Source organism: Gymnogyps californianus, chromosome 16 (genome assembly GCF_018139145.2).
Source record: "Gymnogyps californianus isolate 813 chromosome 16, ASM1813914v2, whole genome shotgun sequence".
NCBI lineage: Eukaryota > Metazoa > Chordata > Aves > Accipitriformes > Cathartidae > Gymnogyps > Gymnogyps californianus.
The window spans coordinates 8,274,277-8,297,881 of record NC_059486.1 but is presented as its reverse complement, the minus strand read 5'-3'; the positions used below and the strand labels follow the sequence as shown (position 1 = coordinate 8,297,881).

The following is a 23,605-nucleotide window of genomic DNA, read 5'->3' as shown; positions in this document are numbered from 1 at the left end:
TGCCCTGTTGGAGAAGTTCATTAAGATTTGTTACTGTCTCCACTGCCATTAAGAACAAAAACATAAGCTTGGGGAAATCAATGTTACATAGTTGTGTTGTTTCTGGTAGTGTATTTCTTGTACTGTTTCAGTCTTGTATTGTAACACGCTCTCTTTCTCTCTCTGTCTCTCTTCCCCCCATCTTTTTCTCTCTGCAGCCGGAGCAGCAGTGCTAGCAGTGCAACAAGCATCAGCCTCCCGAAACACCTTCCCCTCTCTCCTCAGATTCCTCCGCACCATTCCTCCGGCCCAGCTCTGCCCCTCTCCATCTCTAATCTTGCTACCTCGCACTTCTCTCTCAGATCGCAGACCCAACACCAGCACCATCCGGCCATGTTCGCCACCCCACCCACGCTGCCACCTCCACCAGCGTTACCTACCAACAGCCTCGTGATACCAGGTCACCCTGCGGGTAGGTTCCCTTCTTCTTCCAGGGCTGATCTGCCGTGCATGCACTGGAGGGTGTTGAGAGATGGGCTGGCTGGTGGGCAGGTAAAATGAAGTGACACAGACCCCTCCGTGGGCAGTGTGTGCCGGAACTGTGAGAGTGCTCGTGAAGCAGGTAGGAGACCTGGACGTGCTTTACCAGATGAGAGACTGTAGAGACAGCACTGTAGCTTCCTATAAGAAGTCTTTGAAACTGTTTCTCATCGTCCCAGAAAGTTGTTCTAACTGAACACCTATCCCCCGCTCTGATCCTTTGACAAGCAGCACATCCTGCTGGCAGAGCAGGATCCTCTGTCTGAGGCAGAGACAGCTCAGCTGACAAGCTCTACTGTTCAGCTCTCACTATCTTTGCATCCTTTTAAAAAGTTTCCTTTGTTCGCCCTGGCCCCCATTCTATTGTCACTTCTGCCCTAAATGCCCTGTTTATAACTTATCCATTAGCCTACAGCTGTCCCTGGAAGAGACCCTGGCAGCTGGAAACTTCCCTGCAACTTTCACTTGCTGGGGCCTCCTTTTGATCTGGCATTTGACTCCACAACTAACTCAGCAGGGATTAAACGGGACAAACATTTTGCAAAAAACGCGCCCTCTGTTTCCTGTGAAGCCAGTTAAAGGAATAAGGAGAGGGCAGATTTGCTGCGGAAAAGTCTGATGGCCTTGCATCCCCTTTTTTTCTTCCAGGAGCTAAATGATGTCCCATTATTTATAACTGCTTCTTTAAATGAAAGAAAAATGTGAATTGGTCCAAAGTGAGCTCTCAGAACGATGATAGACAAAAGTGCCGTGGGTTCCTAGCCAGAAGCAGGACCACATAGGCCAAAGCTGCCGGCTTTCACAGGCCCTGGCACCGTCTAGAATTTCAACCACATGGCTGGGAAGATGTTGGCAGCACTGTGGGAGACCTATTCATTGCTTCCCCTGTTTAAGGCAAAGGACTACTGTGATGGAGACTTTGAAAGTATTGCAAAAGGAAATAGCAATGTGCTCACTAAAAGCGTGATATTGCAGTCACTGAAAGCAAGTATGTTTTCACCATTAACTTCAGGAGGTGCAAGATCAAGTGACCTATTCACATTCAGCAGCTTGCCAGGAAACAGTAACAGTCTTGCTCCTACTAAAAGGATTTCTCTTGCAGTTTAAGCAGAAGAAGCCTAAGTTAGTGGAGGGAAAGGTCTGGGCGTCTAACCCTGCAGACAGTGAAATGCCTCTTGTCTGCATTATATGAAATGCCTGCAAACTGGCACATCATAAAATCGATACAGAGTGCTGCAGAGCCAGGAGCTTCTGTTGTCATTCACATAAAAGTTTCTTAAAAGCAAACAATCTTGCTGAGCAGCCCTGAAGAGCTAGGATCCAGCTGCCGCTAGCAGCATAGTCCTTGCTGTGCCGTTCGAGTGCATGTGTGCTCTCAGTAAAAGCACCAGCTTAGAAAAGCTATCGGAGAGGGTATGGCCCTTTGAAGTCTCCTTTTTGTCATCTTTTTCTCCCCCCTCTTTGGAGGAAAATGTGCTCTTCCTTTAAATTTACTTTGGCACACTTGTTGCTGTTACTGAGAAGAGAAGCAGAGCTCAGAGCTCCTGCATTCACTGATGGTACAAATTCAGGTCTCTGAATAACAAGAATGCACTTCTGGTGGCATTTCTTCCCTTTGAAACCTAAAGCTTATACAGCTTAGGAGCAGCCCTCGTGTGGGCTGCTGCCCTCTACTCAAGGGCACCAAGGCTGGCCCTGATGTAGGATACACGGAGGAAACAGCGTTCTTTGTGTCTTCTCTTCTGAACATGAGGGTACCTAGCAACATCAGCAGGATTGACCTCTTTCTGCCATGCCCACCTCATGTGCGCACACAGAGCGGTAGTGTTTGGGCATTCAAAGGGCTGCTCAGTTACTCTGCTCCTAGTTGTGGTGTTACATGGCCAGACCCGTGGGACAAGGCGTTGCTGGTAGGCATAAGAACTTAGTTCTGATCCTGACATTGCCCAGAGCCCTTCACAAAGCTGGGTTATTTCTCGGCAGTCCCATCCTTACTATGAAGCAGCCACTCCTGCAAGTGCCACACCGCTTCTCCAAACATCTCCGGGCCTTTTCTTTTCCTGACAAAGGCCAAAGTTGTGGTACAGGGCTATGGGCTGGAGCCAGCTGCAAATCTATCAGTCTGACTTCAAGTCTCTTAAAGAAATTGGATATCAGAGCACTTACAACTGCCAACTCGCTTTTATCTCTCCCTCCAGAAAAGTGGATTATCTTGATGCTAACAGAAGGATTCAGTTTCTTTAAGTCATGCCAGATTTAAATGCGTAAACACACACACACACACGCAATCATGCTCATATTCTCTAAAGAGGTTAGGTTTTGGACCTAAGTGTTTCAGCCTAGGTTTCTTTTTTCTTGTTTGCTTGCTCCAAGGAGAACCCATTATAGACTTTTTTGCTCCAGTGCCTTAGGCTTCAGTATCACAAGTATATGTACTTTCTGCTTTTGCATTAATGATTATAAAGATTGTAGCAGTACACAGTACCTGCTCTTAGCAGTACATTTATTACTGAAAAGCAAATGACTTAGGCACCTGAAATTTGCTTTCAGAAGTGACTTTCAATAAGATGTAGGCTTCTAAGTGGTAGTAGAGACCGTGAAATTCCCTGTCAGAGTGCCTGTTTTTAAAGATCTTAACCATGTCACTTCAGAAAGTGATTGATTTAGGCATTTCTAATGTTACTCTGAAAAATATAAGTAAAAGAAATGCCTGTAGAATATGAAATAAAACTTTAAAGCACATGTATTCTTTTGCCCCTTTATATTCAGTGCTGTAGTTTAAAAGGGGTGTTACACTAAAAAATTTCATGTAAGTTCAGTAGCAAGTAGGTCAGTCAGGAATGGGTGTGTGTCATCGGCAGCTGATGACACAGGTTGCTCTCAGCTCAGAAAACATCTAACATGTTGGGTGCTGATTCCTGTTTGAAGTTCTTAGGCAAAATCACAGCTGGATGTAATTGATACCATCAGACATTTATGGGAAAGTGGACTTTTGTCCTTATTGTCCTCAGTCACATCATTTCTAAAGTGCTGGTATCTTCCACTGCCCTAAACCACATTCAAATTCAGTGCAAGTTGGTTCTTCCAGAGGAGGGTGCTGAGAAGAGGCCACGTGTCATATGGTGGAACATTTTATTTTCTGCAGTCATCGCAACCTTCATGAGATCTTGAGCCAGTTCAGTGTTTCTCCTCTTCCCCCTGATTCCTCCTCCATATTTTCTCATAGGAGAAAAGCCTGGAGGCAAGGACAAAAAATGACAATTATAGCCTGTAAGAAATTGAGGAAGGACTGCTTAGTGTTTAAGATCTCAAAAAAAACTTATTTGCAAAGAAGGCCTCAATTTGTAGGATGGATGATCTCGGTCACTGTGTGCATGTCCTGGGGCTGAGAAGGGGGAGGATGGCACAGGAATCTGTTGAGAAATGGCCATCTTAGCAGGTAGTTTCCAACCACCCAAATCCATGGTTATCTCATCGCGTTGTAGATCTTGTCAAAATTTTACCTCTTAAGTACATATATGTTAGAATGTAACACACATGTTAGGCCCACCGTCCGTTTTCAGTGTACATGTATGCTTCTGAATTGCAAACCTCCAAAGGCAACAGGTCAGTATTACTCATTCGAAAGCGAGCCGTTGTCCTCGAGGGTGCTCCCCAGCATCTTGCTGGTGCGGGAGGGTCCGGCCACCGGGCCGTGAGACCAGAGCGCCGAGGTCTGTTCCCGGAGACGCCTCGGTGCCATGGCCGTCAGGTGCCGGGGAGGAGGAGTAGCCCGTCGGGCGGCGGAGCTGCGCGGGGGTAGCGGGGCCGCGGGCGGGGGGCCGGGGGCGGATGCTTGCTGACGCCCCCGATGATGTTTTCTGCTGTGATGACTCATGGTGTTCTCTCTTGTCTTTAGATACCAGCCTGTTGATATCATTCAACCAACCAATCATGTATTGCCAGCCTCATTCGGGGATTCTGATTGGTACTTTGTCACAGGCATCTCTCTTACCTCCACCAATGAGTCCTCACGTAGAAAACCACCACAGCATGACCTGCAGAAACAGGGAATGCCAGGTGAATATTGACTCTTTCTCCTCCGTCTTTGTGGTACTCACAGGCCCACGGGCCTCTGTGTCTTTTTTTTTTCTCTCTCTCTCTCCTCTAGATCACGAACTGCTCAGGCAAGAGCTGAACAACCGGTTTTTGGTTCAGAGTTCGGACCGGGCCGCTGCCTCACTTGGCCCGGTGCCGCTGCTGAGAGCGGAGTTTCACCAGCACCAACACACGCATCAGCACCAACACACCCACCAGCACACATTCACTCCTTTTCCATCCAGCTTGCCCCAGACGCCGCTCATGCCGCCCTCTGCACCTCCCATGGTGCGTACCCCAGCCCAAAATGTGAGGATAAGTAGAGCATCTCTGGTCAAAAAGCCTAACCCACTCTTGTCAAACAAAACCCAGTCCTCTTCATTTCAGCCAGGCGTGCTGTTCCTGCCCTTCCGACCTGGAGGCCTGGAGAGACAGGCCCAGCACTCCCGAAGGGACCCCCTTTCCATCCAGAGCCTCCACACCGAGCCTCCAGGTCCCCCACGCTGCCACCAATGAGCAGATACCGCACCCATGAGACAAGTCCAGAGTCCCTTTAGCTTCCCTTTTCGTGTGTCCTGCTGTGTATTTCTATTCCCCCTTTCCCAGAGCCAGGTGCCATGACACACCAAAACACACCAACAAGGACGCCACAAGATCGGTGGCCTCCAGTACCAAACGCAGTCCCCACAACTGTTCGTTGCGGGGCAGACCGTACTTGCTTACCCAGAGCTCTCACCATAGTGCAGCATCTCATCCAATATGAGTTTTGTCCCTCTTCCTCCTAATTCCCTTATCTATATCGATTTTGGCATTTATTATTTGATTACATCAACAAGCACTAATTTGTGTGTGGCTGGTTCTTCTGGTGGGAGAGATCCTCCTGGCCATGTAATAAGCATTAGTGTTTTGCCATTGAATTTGCTTGTAACACAATGGGACTTTGCTGCAGCTGTTACAAAATTGTTAGAGATCTGCTACAAATGGATTTTGTCAGTACTTTAAAACGCACTCTCTCCCCATTTCTGGCAATTACTCTGTGAGATTGAAAGAACAAGATTCAGCTTTTTTCCCCCTCCCAGTTTCACACTGTGTCCAAAACGTAGAAAAAGCCCTCTTCTGCTAAGGTTAGCAAAAGCCAGGAGTAACAGCAAAAGCAGCATTTGGGAAGAACTACCAAGAACTCAAGGAGCATAATGTTTCTCACTTTTCTTTCCCAATGCTGACTGCCTGATGACATTCTTGGGTTGTAATCTGCTTAGCAGCAAGACAATTAAAAGTAATATCACCACCCAAAATCCAGCCCCAGGTGTTTGCTCAATGTACTCGTGTGTAAACACCTTCCCTTCTTTTCTTGGTCTGTGTAAAACAATCTTGAAACTTTTCTCAGAAATCTCCTGTGTTATTTAAGAATCCTGATATCCGATCCTGTGAACAGCTCCCTCCCCTCCCACCCATGCCCGTTGATGTCAGCCTTCATAGCAAAAACAGCTTGCAAGGCTCTTTTGTTATATTTCACTCACATCTTATATTCCACTAGATCAGGTCTGCTAATCCCAACACCAGAGAAGAGTGTTGAAATTTACAGCTGCATGTGTTTGGTAATTTATGGTATTTACACTGGAGGGGACATGGCTCCAGTAATAACTGTAATTAATGAAATTACAAATCTACTCTCCTGCACATAGAGGAGTGTGAAGCAGCAGCTGACTTGCCAAATAAGCAGCTTTTCATGGGGTCCTACAGCTCCATTCCCTGCCTTCTTCCCCACTCCCTCCTCCCCTGCAGAATGTACATACAGTTCAAAAATGCAATGTATATATGCTTTGGTTTTGCTTCCAAGGTGGTACAGGACAAATGGTCATAAATACAGGGCACAGACTGCGTACATGGAGGTGTTAAAACCCCATGCTGGAACGGAAAAGGTTAACAATCACCTTTTCTCTGGGGTGCTCTCTCTTTTGCAGGGGAGGGGGGATATATAGAGATTTGTGCATCTAAAGCAATTAAGCCCTTTTCCAAAGGATTTTGGCACTTACAGGAACCCAGAAAATGGGGAATTGGTATTGGTTGCCCCACAGTAGACGTTGGAGTCTAATGGAAAACATTCCCTACCTTCTAGTCTGTGATCTAGTTCAGTGCTCCAGGGGCAGATCCCAGATCTAGACCTGGAGCTGAACTTCCCTGCGTTTCGCTGCACTGCAGATACCAGGACTGCTCGCTTCATAGTGAAGGAACCTCTTCACGTAGTGCCTGCCAACAGGATTCTGCAGTAAGACTCAGCAGCACCCAGCGCAACCCAGGGGCTAGCGCCTTTCCATCTCCGTTAGCTTTGGGAAATCAGTCAGCTCCCTGATGAGCAAGTATGGAATAACCAGTCAGTTCTGCTCTGTTAAATGCTGTACAAACAGGCCATGGTTATTTGTCTGTGTTGAAATCCTGATGTGTCCGCTACTGCCGAAACCAAACTCACCTGTTTCCTTTTTTTTCTCTTTTCTTTCCAGTTTGACAAGTACGCTCCCAAATTAGACAACCCTTACTTTCGACATTCCAACGTGAGTGCTTACCTTTCTAGGTGGTGTCTTTGTTAATGGTTCTGCTTGCACTTCTTTTGCTCGTTTTCGGTTGATCGGTAGTGTTTTGATTCATTCATTCCTAAAGCTCTTTTTCCGTCTTGATATTTGTTTATTTTTTAAGGTACAAAATTTTCTTTGGGCTTTTTTTTTTTTAAATCTTTGTCTACTGCATTTTTGCTGCTGCGGCTCTATATTGCTGTGCCTGGGATGGCAGGGAATGCGCAGAAATTGCTAAATCAGTGGTCATTGCAGTATCTTTGCAGCTGGTGCTTCTCACAGTGCAGCAGCCCGGAGTGCATGGCTCTTTCACAAGATTTTGCTCAGGTCACAGGAGTAAGTCAGACTGGTGGTTTCTTCCTGGTGCTCCCCACTGCTCCAAAGCACAAAAACTACATGTTTTGGGACTTGTAAAACTGCTGTATGTGCTCAGGAGAGACCTAAGCAAAACTTAACCCAACCTACACAACTACAAGGTGGTGTGCATGTTGCCTGTGGTTAGTGTGCAATGCAGCATCTTGTGGTTCTTTTTTGCTTTGAAAATTAAAGCAGGTCACATTTCAAAACAGGATCGATTTGTTTGCTACTGCAGAAAAATGCAAAGTTAACCAAAAGTGAACATAAAACCCAAATTATTCTGATTCCTCTAAAAATGGTGAATGCTCTGTGCTTCCTGCGATAGTCCACATATTTTAAAGGCACACTTGTTCAGCACTGTCTAGAAAATTCATCAGATGAGCGCATTTTCCAAGTTTTGGCTTTGCTCTTAAAAATTTTGAAAGCAAATTTAGTGTGTATTTTCACTGTGGCACTCGTTCAACACAGTACTATTTTTGTATGTGCCAGGCTTGGCACCTACCTCCATTATTGTTCAAGTTGTCCTGTGACATAAGCATCTCTTTTTCTTTTGTAGTTCTTTCCAACCTATCCTCCAGCAATGCCTGGAATGCCACCCATGCTTCCACATTCAGGTCCCTTTGGGTCACTTCAGGGAGCATTTCAACCGAAGGTACAAACAACTTCTTATGAAGGCTTTGTTCTTTTGCTGGGAGAGAAACTGTATTCAGAGTTGTGTCTCTGGTGATTTTGTAGCACATGATTTAACTAGCAGAAGTGCAGCACAGGGTTGGAAGCGATCACCCTGCAGATCTGTGAGCATCCTCTGCACAAAGCAGCCAACACTTCAGCAGAGATTTTCTCTTGGCACTACAGATCGTTCCTTGCAACAGGATATAGTGGTTCACTTGGGAGGTCAACTGAAACTGGAAGAGAAGCATACAGTCAAATGCATTATTTGATTGAAATATTTACAGCTAATAATAGACCCGTGAGTCTCAAATCATTTTATAAATTTAACGGCTGAGATTGCAAAAGATAAACTATGTTTATTCCGAGAAAAAAAAGAGAAATTGACTGTACAAGTGTGGGAACAATAGGGAGAGACTGCTGTAAGTGGGTAGAGCAATTTGAAAGAGCTGAATTTTTACTCCCAGCTCCGACACTGTCTGACCTTGGGCAAGTCGCTTAAATCTTCTGTTCCTCAGCTTCCTCATCTATGAAGTTATCTTGCGGTGGGTTTTATAAGGGTTGATTAATGCCTGCAAGCTTCTTTGAGACAGTGTGTTTGAAAGGTGCACTGCAACTGTAACATATCATTACCACTAGCACTGATTGGCATTTGGAAATGTTACCATGATAACCACCATTTTTGGCGAATTCTGTGGGTTGCACTGCTTTTTTTTTCCTCCCAGACTTGTTCTTTTTATTAACTATTTTTAAATGTACAGAAACTGTTAGATCCCTCCAAACAAGAAAGATGCATTATATCTATATAGCATTTGTTTGAAAATGGAGCATTTACTCCATTTGTAAGGTGACATGTGTTTAGCTTCCTTACATACTGTGGTTTTAGAGATTTCTTATGTTGAACTGCATTTCCATAGAGCTCTGCTACTGTGTTAGAAGACTTGAAGGACCAGCACTGTAGCCAGCCCATTTCTGTTTGCATTTGGAAGGTCATTTCCATAACCATACCAAGCAGGGCTGTGGGGTGTGCTTCCCTCAGCAGTCTCACTGACGTCAGTGGAAGTCAGTAATTAGCAACTGCTGCAAATAAGGCCTCTTACAACCTTCCTACTTAATTTTTTTAATGGAAGCTGGAGTATTTCCTCAGTGCCCATTGAATCCCTTACATTATTTTATTTTCTGGATACATTACAAATAGTAAAGTCTCTAAAATGGCTTTTTTCAACAAGAGTTCTGTATGTGGTGCTACAGGCACAGAAGGGGAGCAGTTGCATCTAAGCGGAGGGAGCAAGAGGGACAGAACATAGCTATCCCTTGATGGAGTTTGTTCGCCAGTGTTAATTGTTGCTATTCTTGCAAGGGATGCCAGGGGTCCCTACAGACCCCAAGTTGTCAGGTGTGAACTTGACTTTCCAAGAAAAGGAGCTGCACCAATAAGGTGTAATTGGCAAAATTTTGCTAAAGTGAAGATAAGAGTTCAGTTTTGCCATAAGGCTACTGTTAATGAGGAGCTTCTAATACACCGATAGCATGCTCTTCTGGTTTCCATCTTCATTACAGAGCTTTATAGATACCATCTCACTGTAAAATACCATTAGGCCAAAGAGAAGCAGTTACAAAGCGAGAAAGAAAAAGTGAGCACAGACCCTTTACATTTCTACACGGTTCTTAGTGCTGTATTATAACTAGCTTTTAATTCATTTTAATGATAGATACATAGAACATTTGCTAGCTTAAGTTTAAGCAGCGCAAGGTCACACTCTGGTGCCATGGTTAATCACTAACATCTCTTGATCTCTGGACGGTGCTGTATTTATGTGCAATCTAACATCTGAAAAAAAGAGGGATAGGTCGAAAAATGGATCTGCCACTTTGACATTATTTGCCAGTTTCCTAGAGGAGACAGAGCTGAACTGCTGGGCAAAGCCACTCTGGTCATCGTTACTGCATCATTTTTCTATGGTCTCTCCCTCCCAAGCTGTTTGACTAAAGCCTTCATAATCACTACAGACCTGATGATTTGGTTTTGGCACACTGAATCCTGTACTTCTTGCTTTCCAAAGCAGAGGTCTTGGTTTTGTTTTTCCCCTTCCTGTGTCAGTTGTCTACAGCTGTGCGTGTAAATCCACTGCACATAAATCCAGGCTGACGGTAAACTTCTCAGTGAGTTTCCCGAAGGCCATTTCTCACAAGCTAACTTGAAAAGGTCAGAAGTATTCAGTTTACTTTGCTGGAGGAAGCATTCACGTCTTTCTCCAGGGGACAGTGGGACAGGATGACACCATGCTATTAACATGTTGTGATCTTAAAGCTCTTGCCTGTATGATAGCTGTAACTTATTTGCCACCTTATATATACCTCAGCTGTCAGACAGGCCCTGAGAGCAGAGATCTGCCTGGGGAGTTCATTGACTTACCTACACACACACACACGAGAAGTTTCTTTTTAATGAGTCTGAAAGTTACGTAGCCTTAGACAAATTAAAACCTATCTTTCCTCCCACACCCATGATTTTACTCATTCCTTGTACAGTTCGACTGTTTGAAATCTACTGTAATTTGACCTAAAATGTGAGTGAAATAATCTCTTGGGGAATGAGGTTTAACCCCTCTGCACTCAGCTGCGCGGAGGCACCAGGTGCAGTTGCTCTGGGAGTGGGAGATGGATCAGTGCCAGAGCGAGAAGACGAACGAGTTCTTGGGGATTGTCTAGGACAGGGCAACAGGTGGGATCCGGAGGAGGAATAGGGATTCGTTCAATGAGGTGTTTAATTCTTGCTGGAAAATGATGGGATAAACAATGCAAAGCTATAAAAGACCCACAAGCACCTTCTAAGGTTTCTCATTTTGCCTTGTCAAAGCAAATAGATGGGCTGTTGCTGTTTTAGCCATTGTGTTATCTAGCCCCAGTCGGAGAGGAGCCATGGTCCAATAGGTGGAATATGGGACTAGGAGGCTTGAGTTGTTCTGTTCCTGACTGCTATACTGGTTGCCGCCTGAAACATGGAGGGAGTCAGTCCACCTCTCTCATGCTCTCTCCTACTGCCTGCCTGGTTTGTCTAAAGAATAAGCTTGGGGGGCAGGGACTGTCTCTTCCCATCCACTCGCATACTGCATAGCACAATGGGGTTGTGATTTCAGTGGGGCTTAGGGGTGCTGCTGTAATACTGTTACTGCTGCTAAATAATAATAGATGACACGGTGGTTAAATGCTGTTGGCTGTCAGTAAGAGATAACATTTAGCACTAATGTAGCAATATGCGTGTTCAAAGCACAGTACAAACATGGACTAATAAATGCCATTAACATCAGATAGAGATGTTAAATGTACCACTGGTATGATACAGTATTATTCACGCTCTATTCTTGTCTTTCAGACTTCAAACCCTATTGATGTAGCAGGTAGACCAGGCACAGTCCACCATACACTGCTGCAGAAGACTCCAGGGGTAGGCAACAATATATAACCTTCCTTTCAGCTTATCTGGATTTACAGTCAACACAGTGATTGCTCATAAAAAAAAGAGAGCAGCTGGTGAGCAAATTGGCCTTCTAGTCTCTGAATGTGCAGTCAGGACAGAAGTTTCTTTTTCTGGTGAGACAACAGTAGCCTCCACGAGTCATGAATACAAAGGGATGTGTTGACTTCTTTAAACAAAGTCAGAGGGAAATGGGGCAGGAAACCCTTTCAAGGTCTTTCCCCTAAGCATTGCTTGGAGAGTAGTTTTATGCGCTCCGTTTCAGAGCAGTTATAAAGTTTGGAAAAGCACTGGCACTTTTCAGTTGCTTGCATGAAGCTGCTTTGTTTATCATAAAATTTTGCTGAGTTTGGTGCAAGGAATGAAAGAGAAGTTTTAAGCCTCCTTTAAGCCTTTTAGGTTTCCCGTGTCACAGGGGACTTCTCTGGAACATTGCTTTCTAAATGCTTTTATTTGTTCAGAGGAAGGAAGTTCCCCACCTTTCTGTATATCAGCTAGTTTTAGAAAGACTGATTGTTTTATTTCTGCTTTTTCCATAGGTGTCAGACCCTTATAGGCCTCCAGTAAGAGTAAGTAAGGTTTGTGGGGGATTTTATATACATATATATACACACACACTTCAAATATTGTGCATGTGTTTTTGAAATTTAACATGTCCAGTAGAAAATTTCACACTCATCCTTTATTTAAAGAAAAATTTCTTAGTTAGCTCTTAGCTGCTTCTGATTAGTAACGTTTAGGTTGAATACCAGCCTTATTTTGCATCCATTTATGTGCATTAATAGTTCACAGTATGAAATAAGGGTCACAGAAATAAATGACTGTGAGCATGGACGGACATTCACCAGTGATCAGATTCATGGTGGCTTAGGTCAGTGTGTTTATTTGTGCTTCTGATGTTCCACAAAAACACCCTACAGTGAGTACCACAGCTCAGCTGAAAAACAGTAACTCGTTCAGCTGTGGCACTGCTCATCCCTGATGATTGTTTGTCCATACCCTTTTCCTCCCCAAATGCAAGCAGCCATAATAACCACGCATGACTTAGCCTGCAGTGTAGCAGAGATGAATGAACAGGGCTCTTTTCAGAAACAGAACTGTTAACTATTCGTTGCTGTCTCTTAAGCATGGCATACTGTTCTTTGCTGCCATTTGTTTCGGTTTATGAAGGAGGGAGTGCAAGTAGGAAAGAACAAGGCAGGGATATCAGATCTCCATGAGATGAGGAAGATATCCTACATCCCACATTCTTCCTGTTTGTTTCCTTCTTAATTTAAACATCATCTGCTGCAGTACAGAGAAAAATGCTGATCACCTATTGTGCCGTTTTAGTAATCAGCCTTTCTCATTGCTTAGCTGCCTGTTTGACAGTAAGGGAAATGAAATGTTCTATCTGATGCAGATTGCTAACGTATAAATTAATCTAAATTCTTGTGCTTTCCATTGCAGAAACCCGGGAAGTGGTGTGCGGTTCATGTACAGATCGCCTGGCAGATCTACCATCACCAGCAAAAGATAAAGGTAATTCAGACAGTTTCTGGAACAAAGCCAAGTCTTTTGGCTTACAGATCATATTTTAGTCCGTAATGAGCAGGAAGCAGTTGCTGTTGGTGATTCTCAAGCTTGCCTGTATTGATTAACTAACACTTTCAATCCTTTAACATTTATTGTAGCAACCATAAAGTTTATCTGAGGGCAAAGGAGTTGGGTTGAAGGGTAGCAAAATGAGCAGGAGATACTAAGTGCGCAGCCAGAAAGAGAAGAAGAAAGGGAGGGAGAAGGTAATTTTGCCCCAAATCCACCTTTTTTACAAAGCATACGTGTTTAATGTCATTTCCCTTCTGTACTAGTACCTCCTGTGGAATATAGAGTATTATCCCATTCATAATGAAATGACTGAAGTGAAGAACATTACAAAACATAGAGCAGGCGAGTAGATTGATAGTTACTGTGTTAGAAGTTGTTGGGCTTTCTGCACTGCAGTGATGATGGGCAGAGGGAGGGGGTTTAAAACTCGAGAGGTAACAAGACATAGGTACGCTGGGGTGCTGTTACAGGCTCGACGTTCCCTGTGGCAAGCAGAATAGCTGATAATGGGACTTCCGTAGCGTTTATTTTTTCATAGCTCCTGCTGTAGTTTTTTTGTTGCATTAATGAAGACTATTCAGTGCTTAAGTAGGTGCACTGTAATTAATGCCTCTACAAGTGGTGTATGTCCTTTTTTTTTAATAAGCAAATATATTATCTTTAAGCTATTGAGAGGCTTAGATGACTTAGGTGCAGTTCTGACCATGCTCATTTCTATAGGGGAAGGATAAAAATAGCCTCTGGAGGAGCCTCATAGTTTTCTTTATCCTTCACCTTTTGTCTGCATACTGAGCTATACTAGCTGCAGGAAGGGCATAGTCTAGGAACATCTCTCTCTTTCCAAACTGGAGAAGCAAAACAGACAAGTCCATCACCCAGCTCTCAAGACTTCTGTCGGCAGCTTTCTGCCTGCAGAATATTTTTTGTCAGGCTGAGAGCGCTGACTGATCCTGGGGTGCAGTGTGCTCAGTGTATCATGTTGCATGCTCCACTGTGTGTGCTGAGGGGCTGAGAGCTCACTTCAGACCTTATTCATGTGGATGAGGCAGGCAGCTGAGAGGCTGTGGAGCGAAATGGCCTTACAGATGCTGTCAGAGCATGACTGCGGTACGTGACCAGAGACGCTGCTGTCATTCTCGCTAACTCTCCCTGGCAGGGCTAAGCAGGAGTGAGCCTGAACTCCCTCTCTTTTCCTCCCATAAAAAAGGAATTTTATAATGAGATTGTTTTTATATCATTTGACAGCAAATGCAGCTGGATCCCCACAAGCTAGAGATAGGTGGTAAACTTGACCTGTTCAGCAGACCTCCCGCCCCTGGAGTGTTTCCAGGCTTCCATTATCCACAGGATCTTGCCAGGCCTCTGTTTTCTACCACAGGTAAGGGAAGATCATCATTTGTTGCAAAAAAACCCCAAACAGTCAGTATATGTAATGTGTGTCTACAGCTACGTATGCCTCAAAAATTGAAGCAGGCAAGATGGTTCATAGGGGTGTGGAGGCACTGGCGACTGTTGTGCCCTGGGCTCTCAGAGCCGCTGGGCTGGGCTCTGCCACCGCCTCCAGTGCAGGATCCTCTGCACGTCACCGAGCTGCAGCAGTTGGCTCTTACATTCATGTCTGTGCAGCTGGTTCTTATGTGTCCTGATTAATAGGCTGTAGAGTGATTTTAAAAAATGATTTTGACAAAACACTTGAAAATGTTTCCATTGCACAGGATTGGAAGTGGCCCCGGTCTCTTTCTTGCTTTTATATTTGCCATGTTATTGTTTTCAGCTCCTCCACTCACCAAGTTTCTGTTTGTTTTCTGAAAACAAGGGGGTTTTGTAAAAGGAAGACTTCAATAACAGCATTGAAAATATCACAGACAGTGTATTTGTGTTTGGTTTTTAAATATAAAATCCTCCTATGTGTTACAAAGTCCAGCAATCTCTAAGGCTTAAAATGGCATATTGAGTAAAAAAAAAAAAATTAAATACAGTTTACATTGATCAATTGCTTTCCAATCTGTTGGAGGAGTAATTACAATTAATGCAATTACCAAAGTGCAGTAAGCTTCACTGCACTGTTCTTCATGGCTCTGACCACGGGAGACTGCAACTCTGACATTCTGGTTTTGGAGGTCACTGGTAGATTGCCATCCACCAAATGTTGGTTTTGTTCTCTTCCCAGGGCTTAACTTTCCCCCTAGACTTTTTCTGATTTTCTTTCTGTGTTTAAGATGCCCAAGTCTGCCTTCCGTATGTTATTAATTGGCAACTAATGTAATTTTCTTTCCTAACTTTACTCTGGTTTTGTGATGCAATATTGCACTCTCATTCTAACTTAGTGCAGACATGGTCATATTCAGCCTTGGTTCAACCCTGTTGAAATGAATGAGGTTAGAAGTGTTACGAATTTTGTCCCAAATGTGACAGAAAAGCAACAGACAAGAATCAAGCTGAAACTTCCGTGAGAACTGAGTTTCAAATGCAGATGTTGGATAGCCTTCAGGAACTCCACCGGTGGTTCAGTTTGTGTTTCTTCCCCTTTCTTAGCCATCAAAGGCCTGTTTCCACCATGTATAATCAGTGCTGATACTAGCTGTACATTGTAGGATGCTACCCTGTATTTTGGTCTCTGTAAAGGTACTTTGATAGTACGGGCCAAGGTATTTATTGCATCTGCTTGGATGCATACACACAGCTTATTTACAAACCTCTGACTGTTTTCCTATGGCAGCTGTTTCCTTACCAGTGTCTTCAGTCTGTCCTGTGTTGTCGTTACAAGAATCTTGTTTCATGTATGGTTTTGCTACTGAAGGCTATATTGGGCAGAGTTTACCCTAACAGGCAGAAAAGCACCAGTCCAGTTGGTATCTTGAGCTTTTTCTCTTAAAGATTCAAGCATGGCTTGCTTCTCCATTCATAAAAGCAAGAGGGGAAATAGTATGGAATAGATACATTAAAGAAGGCAAATTAATAGAAAACTTTCACTAGAGATAAACAACCTTACAGCAACTTGTCCGTGAGTGTATTAATCACAAGAGCCATCAAACAGTAAATCTAAGTAAAGAGTGCTATCAAAGTGAACAAACATTGCAGCAGTAATATATAGATGAATAAATCTTTTACTCTGCAATATCCGAGGCATTCTTTTCACCTTATCGAACAAGCGTGCAGTTGATGTGAATCATTGGTTCTGCTGCATTGCCTAGTTACTGTGGGAGACATAAGTTATCTTAGGGCCACCTGTCTTGAGGACGGATGTTCAGCTGCCTGGCAGACGCTATATTTAATAACTACCTGACAGCCTGCAATGCCGCTCCTGGCTTTCTCCGGAGGATTTTTTATTATCAGCCCGTGTAGTTGAGTTTGTAAGCCGTCTCCTTTGAAGAAATCTCCCATCCATTATACACCTTCTGAAATCTTAAAGGATTAGAAAGATGACAGTCTCCATCCATCTTGAAGCATTGGAGCGGTCAGAATGTTTATAGATAACTCCAGGTCTCATTGCTGTGGTCTCTCTTAAGTTTCCTCAACTCATTTTCTGGCTGCTTAGGTTTGTGGTGCCCAAGCTGATGAGGGACACGCAGCGCTGTCTCCCTCTCCGGTTTTATAGTCTGCTCGTGTTCTGGACACAGGAGTGCATTTTACACCGACTGTCTGTTGTTGGGCTCTGTCACCAAGGAAGACCAGGTCAGGGACTGACCAGCAGCTCCATAAGACGCTGTCTGGGATGCAGTCTCTCCTGTGCATATTAATTTCTTCCCCCCATTTCCCCCCACTTTTGCTGTGACCTTCCATAGTATTATCAGCACTGATGATATATGGTGGAACCGTGCATTTGATGTGGCTTGGAGATGAGGGGCAGGAACTTAACAGAGCAGGTCTGCCACTGGTCAGAATCATTTATATGGGCCACAGACAAGGCAGAAGTCATTGTGGTGAAGGTGACAGGAGAGCTGGAGTGCCAGGTGGGAGGAGAAGGATCATAATCCTCTTTTCTATAATAGAAAGTTACCACTTGAGAAAGCAGTGACTGGGTAAGTGAGCTGTTAGTGAAGAGCCCATATTCATGCCCAGTGTGGCTGCTGATGTTTGCTAGAGTTGACCTGTTACTCTTCCTAGTATTAAGGGAAGTTAACTTTTTACCAACAAAATATATGAGAGAAGAGCACTGAAAAGCTTTATTTAGGTGTTGGTCTATTTTGCACATGACTTAACATGTCCTCGGGAAAGTGCTGCTTCTGTCATTGTGTGGAACTACTAGTTTCTAACAAAATGAGACAGTTAATGCACGGGTATGGCAGGTCTTGCTTTCTGCAAGGGAGGCAGAAGTTGTGTTTGCATCCAGGCAGCATCTGAAAGTTATGATAGTTGCTAATTCTGCTTTGTCTGCAGTAGTGGAAGCACTGGCAGGGAGGAGGCACCAAAAGGACGTTCACAGTCTAAACAGTTGGAGAGGGCTGGTCTTGTCAGTGTAATACTGGAGCCACAGAAACGTTTTGTCACACGCATCTGAAACATAAATATTCAAAAGTTGATTTCAGGTGCATCCTGAAAATTGTCTGTACTAATCTTGGGCGAAAGCCAGGCCCATGAGATTGCCCAAACATACTGTCATCTGCAGGATACATGGGAGTTAATATTCCTCCAAAAAACGTGTATCCCAGTGGCAGGTGACACTAGTGCTTTTCACACTGTGGTTGTAAGCCTGTTCAGGTTCGCATGCGTCTGCCTGTGAAGCAAATCTCTCATTTTCTGCTCTGAAAGGAGAGCAGAATTTTCTGCATGAATGTGGTCCACCTTGAAAGACAGGGCAGACCAGCTTGTTTCAGCCCATTCTTTCACCTTGCCTCAACCTAATGTAATCCAGCATGCTCAGCAGTGGTGTTCCTTTTTCATGAGGTAGCGTGGCACCATGGCAATGAGCAGTGCCTAGGAAAGGGAAAAAATACCGCGAGGGGAGCCTGTGGATGCAGAGACAGATGTGATAGCGTAGATGGAGCTCTCATAGGAGAGGCATGATTGATGTTCCCTGCGTGCCTGTCATTAACTGGTGTTTCATATAGACTCTAATCAGTCACTTCCCAAGCACCTTCTGTCTGGGCCCATAACCTCGGCTGACCCTTTTTAATGTAAACACAGAATAATGACTGAAAATGCCAGACAAAGAGATTCACTTCCTCCTTACTACAGGTGAGCAGCAATGCTCAGTGCAAGGTCTCCTCCTGCCTCCTCGTGCCCACAGGCTCCTTTAAAGGGCACTCGGAGAAATCGTGCCTGTAGCTCGCTCGGCTGGTGTTTGGGGTCTTCCCCTGCCTTTGCTATGTTTAAATCTGGCCTGTGCCTTTGCATCTTGTTCTTGAATGTGATGGCCAGGACCTCTGTGTATGCAAGCAGTCACTTGCCACTGAACTAAAAAGGGACCTTGTTCTCACAGGTGCGACACATCCAGCCACCACCCCTTTTGGTCCTTCACCTCACCACAGCAGTTTCCTGCCTACTAACCACTTGGCAGGTAAGTGTAAGTAAACCCTGCCTTCACCTTTACACCTCTGACCCGTTCCTGGCTCTCCAGTGTGGTCCTGCCGTGAGGCACTGTAGCACTAGGGAAGGGAGAGGCTTAAACTGTCTCAGGAACCAGAAGCTAGCCAGCTTCTCACCCGTGCCAGCTTCCCAGCACATCCCCTCTGCTCTCCTCCAAAGGAGAGGGGTAGGATTAGCAGACCCTCTCCTGCAAGAGAAGAGGGCATTGCACAGCAGGCAAGCCTGTTGCTGCTGGGACACTGCACAGGAGCTGAAATGTGACCTGTAGAGCCCTTCTGTGCTGCTGAATGTGCCCAGGGAAATGGGGGAAAAGTATGCAAAGGTACCTCAAACAAGCCACAGCTTAAAATAGGCTCCTCCTGTACCCCTTCCCACCTATGAAAGTTCTTGGCTAGGTTCTTTAATAAAGTTCACTGAGCAGTTCCTGGCAAATAGCTGTTCTGCACATTTTGCCAGCCTTTCAGTTTCCTAATTGGCAGTAAGGAGAGCCTGATTTTCTCAGATTTCCTCATTTTAGAAGCTCACGAGCAGCTCATTGCCAATTAAAGTTCAAGCTCTGTTGATTAATGTTTTAGTAACACTCATCCAATCAGTAAATGTAGCATGCCACATGACCTAGTAGACTTTTTTTCTGTTGCAAATACCCAGATTTACATCAATTCCTGAACATTCTGTCAAAATTAACTGTATCTCTACAGAGTCACTCAACTACTTAATATCAAAGGGGAAGGGCAAGAACAGCTGTTTAAAAATAAGTTAAATAAGCAAATAGCTGTTTGCTTAAAGATCCAAGCTATTTGTGCTATTTGCCTTGATATTGTAAATATAAGGATATTGGTGAGAAAGCGGAGAGCAGCACACCTCCTGTAACACGGCGAGTTAAACACTTTAAAGGGACAGTCAAAAAGCCAGTGGGCAGAAGGAGGAGTTGTTTAGAGATGACCAGTAGGAAAGAAAACAAGTACACTGGTACAATTTAACCCATAGCCATCTCTGGAGTGCAGAAAGAGTCGGGCTATATCCGCTTAGAGAGGAACCTCTTCTGATGATGGGTGCCTTTAATGAAAAAAAAAAAAAGGCAGGACTTTTTATAAAGACCAGTGCCAGTAGCCAAATAGTCAGATACTTGACTAGGAAAGGCAAGATTCATCTTTTGCCTCAAAGGATACAAACCTCCCATCCGTTTGTCATAGTAGCTCCTAAGGCTACACTCTCATTTCCACCACCATTGGGATCAGGGAAGCTATTATGGGAGAGGATTTTGGCACAAACAGGCCAAAGTTAGTTGGTGTAAGGATGGATGTCCGTAGCAATTAGCTTAGGACTGTCTCTATGCACTGTTACAAAGAGGGTAGAAAGTTGTATACAGAAACAAGAGTGAAACAATGCATCCCCTCAGTATGCTGACCGAGGAGCCTGCTGAGGTTCTTCTTTCAAGGCAATTGCAATGCTTCTGCTATTAGGACTGATAAGGAAGGAGAGTTATAGCTCAGCAGCAGCCACCCTAATTTCAGCTATTAGACCTTAATTTCTAGTTCCCTTCTGACTGGCATACAAAAGTTTATTACAGCACCTGTTTGCAGAGTGAGCACTGAATCCCTTCTCCATTTTAACATGATGGGAATTTTCTGTGCAAAGAACCTTGCAATGAGAAGGATCAGCTTAAAGTCTGGCCTAATCCTACTTGGATTCAGACCGTTAAGAAGGGGAGGGGTGCGTTTCATTCTCCAACATTCTTGGCTAAATGCCTGCTAAATCCCTGTTTGCCTTTCCAGATCCATTTAGCAGGTCAAGCACCTTCAGCGGCCTTGGGAACTTAGGCAGCAATGCCTTTGGAGGATTAGGCAGTCATGCTCTGAGTAAGTACTGGCTGGGTTACTGCAGACAAACATCCCTTCCAGAAAAGCCACATGCTAATATTTACAGCAGCTGGTGGTAGTTTTTAAAGAAGTTTAATTCCTAACCTCCATTCTCCTATCTGAAAACACTGCACCTAAGATTTCCAGGTCTCTGCGGTGGGAACTTTTCTGCATGTCACAGACATCACTAGCTGTGCTCTGTGTCTCCTCACTGCTGAAGGTTGGTACCTTGTGTGCTCCTAAAGGTGCTAGAGCTGCAAGACCCCACTGAGCTCTGGGACCCTATGGGCATCTAAAGTAACACCCTTCAACAGCGAAGATGCATGGTGGAACAGCTATTGATACTATTCCTAATTCAGCGTGTAGACTTCCTCTGTAACCGTTGCCTGAAGTTTAAATTACCTGTATAAAATGATTTTACTTCAAAAACATGTTACCTGTAGGCAAGACATGCTTGAGAGCCACACATAAGAGAGCATGCTTTTGCATCTCATGGTGCAACAGGAATCAGCTGAAGATTGATGGAGGAAAATCAAGTGACTGTTCTGAAAAGCCTACAGCCAAGCTCTATTTTTATACACACACATACATACCACCAAATAGTCTGGTTTCTTTAACAAAAAAGTCCCTGAATCCTCAGCTGCAGGCAGCTGATTGCTTGTAACTACCCACAAATTAAAGTTTCTGCCAGTGAGAGGAGCGGAGGAAAAAATGCTTTTGTGCTGGAACCCGTGCTGGGGTGGGGGGAGAAGAGGAGCTGGGCATTTTCAGTCATCTCTGAGTTATTCAGATGTATAGTTAAAGCTTCCTCCACCAATAGCCTTAAAAGAGCTGGTGGATCTTACACCCAGTGTGGGAGGTATCTCTGTCCACCTGCTAGTAGCTCCCCCTCACCATTAGCTCCACATTAAAAAGTCTTGAAAGGACAGTTCAGGTTGTGATTAGCATTGTGAAAAATGTGTATGTAATTATTCGGTTTGAATTATTTTTGACTTTTGCTCCCCCTGCCATTATTCTAGCTCACAACAACATTTTTACTCACAAAGATGGCCCAAACCTGCAGAATTTCAATAATCCCCACGAGCCATGGAATAGACTCCATCGGACCCCACCGTCCTTCCCAACACCTCCACAGTGGCCCAAGCCCACCGATTCTGAGCGAAGCTCCTCAGTGACAAACCATGACAGAGAGCGGGAGCGAGAGCCCGAGAAGAGGGATCTTTCTCTGAGTAAAGATGACAGAGACAAAGAGAGGTAAGCAGCGTGTGCTTTTGAGCACTTTCTTCTAGGCCTGTTTTTCCTCTATATTTTTTCTAATTTTTCCAATCGTAAAATAATTTTCAGAGCAAAACGTTGCTTGTCTTTGAAGCAGCTGAGAGGCCTCTCCCTCAGATAAGCACAAGTATTAGCAACACAAAAAAAAAACCTCTTTGCCTTTTAGGATTTGTCCTCTGTGGAAATATGGTAAGCCAGTCCCTGCTAGTAGGTTAATAAAAAGCACCAGGCTGAGGAAATGAGCACGTTGCTGTGTTTTCAGGGTGTACTTGGCTGTTTTCAATGCAGCTGCTTTAGGATTGCTGTATATTCTGAAATCATGAAGGTAGCATTGTGATGGGTCCTTTGGAGACAGTCATAGTTCTCATTAATGTACAGATATGCTGATGAATTCAAATGTTAGCTGGACATTAATGAGATAAAAATGCAAATGCCCGTATCTGGAGCAGTGTGCATGAATCCATTAGCAAAACTGATTTTAAAAAATTGCATTGTAGACAAACCCTTACTAATAATGACAGGACTGTATTACCTGGGCTATAGATACTTCATTAGCTTCCAGTTACATGATTTTGAAGCTGTAAAGCCCTTTATATTTCAGAGCCCGGTTGTCTCCAACAGGCTACTTCTTTGTAGGCAGTAACAGCCTGCAAGTCTTAGATGTGTGTATTTGACTAGTGATAGGGGGTTCATAGTTTGCCTGGAGTGCTTTTAATGAGATCTTCAGGCAGTGTCTGTGAACAAGATTACATGGAAGCAATAGGCTGAAAATCATCGTGCTTTAAATGTTAAATTGTCTGACACCCTTGCATGGATAGTCATTCAGATAGGAAGCTCCTTTCTTGGCTTTAGTGTAATTCATTTGCAAACCAAGGTTACTTTACTCTCAGGAGTGTTCATACAGGGGTTAACATCCTATTACATTTCTATTAATTCAGCTTAAGCTGTCCCCAGCATCCCTGTTTGGACATGATTTTAATAAACCACATCCTTGACCAGCAATCAGGACTACAGCAGAGAAAGAAATCTGGGTTAGCAAATGTAATCATAAGGGATAAATACTTACAGAACTCCCCAAAACACCTCCAGCTTTCAGCACTCAGGTCTTACAGCTCTCGAAAGCAAACCCGGCATAAAACTTAGGCATCAGTGAGCCTCTCAGCTGCATAATGCAGTTCTCTCAATCATACCATCATACTTTGCATTTAAAGTGTCTCTCATTGAGAGCAAAGTGCTTTTAAAAGGTGAGCATTATTTATTCCCCTCTTTAAGAGGTGGGAGTAACTGTGACTAATTGGCTTGCTCGGAGATAGAGGTGCAGTTAGAAATGTAAACCTTCGTGCCTCTCTATCTAAACCATGAACATTGTCATCAAACCCCTTGTTCATCATAGCAGGTCCTCTTGAAACGGAGGTCGATGACTCAGTTTCATGGCCTCTTTGAGGACTTTTTTCCTTAAACACCTAGCTTACCTGCCAAAACTGCCAACAACAAAAACTCTCCTGCAGCTCCATAGGAAAATAAGCATCATGTTGTGGCTGCTTCCAGTCGACGAGGCTGTCATGTGAAGCACCTGCATACATTTCTGTAGGCTTCTGTTTTCTGTGCCTGGATCCATGTTTTAGGAAAGGAATCTGCGCTAAGAGTGTTACAGCCAAGAAGATCATTGTCTGGCAGCAAGATGT

At 44.2% G+C, this 23,605-nt stretch overlaps 1 protein-coding gene across 2 annotated transcripts in view; it reads left to right on the top strand.

Moving 5' to 3' along the window:
• FBRSL1 (fibrosin like 1) overlaps window positions 1-23,605 on the top strand; it is a 560,327-nt gene that overhangs the window by 533,388 nt on the left and 3,334 nt on the right. The window contains exons 9-19 of one of the 2 annotated variants that reach the window (XM_050906498.1): window positions 198-451; window positions 4,670-4,884; window positions 7,098-7,148; window positions 8,080-8,175; window positions 11,569-11,640; window positions 12,210-12,239; window positions 13,120-13,191; window positions 14,503-14,635; window positions 18,680-18,757; window positions 20,562-20,645; window positions 21,665-21,899. In XM_050906498.1, the coding sequence (XP_050762455.1) occupies window positions 198-451; window positions 4,670-4,884; window positions 7,098-7,148; window positions 8,080-8,175; window positions 11,569-11,640; window positions 12,210-12,239; window positions 13,120-13,191; window positions 14,503-14,635; window positions 18,680-18,757; window positions 20,562-20,645; window positions 21,665-21,899 (1,320 nt within the window). Of the gene's footprint in view, window positions 1-197; window positions 452-4,417; window positions 4,579-4,669; window positions 4,885-7,097; window positions 7,149-8,079; window positions 8,176-11,568; window positions 11,641-12,209; window positions 12,240-13,119; window positions 13,192-14,502; window positions 14,636-18,679; window positions 18,758-20,561; window positions 20,646-21,664; window positions 21,900-23,605 lie in introns of both variants that reach the window. The other variant, XM_050906499.1, reaches the window with a different exon arrangement.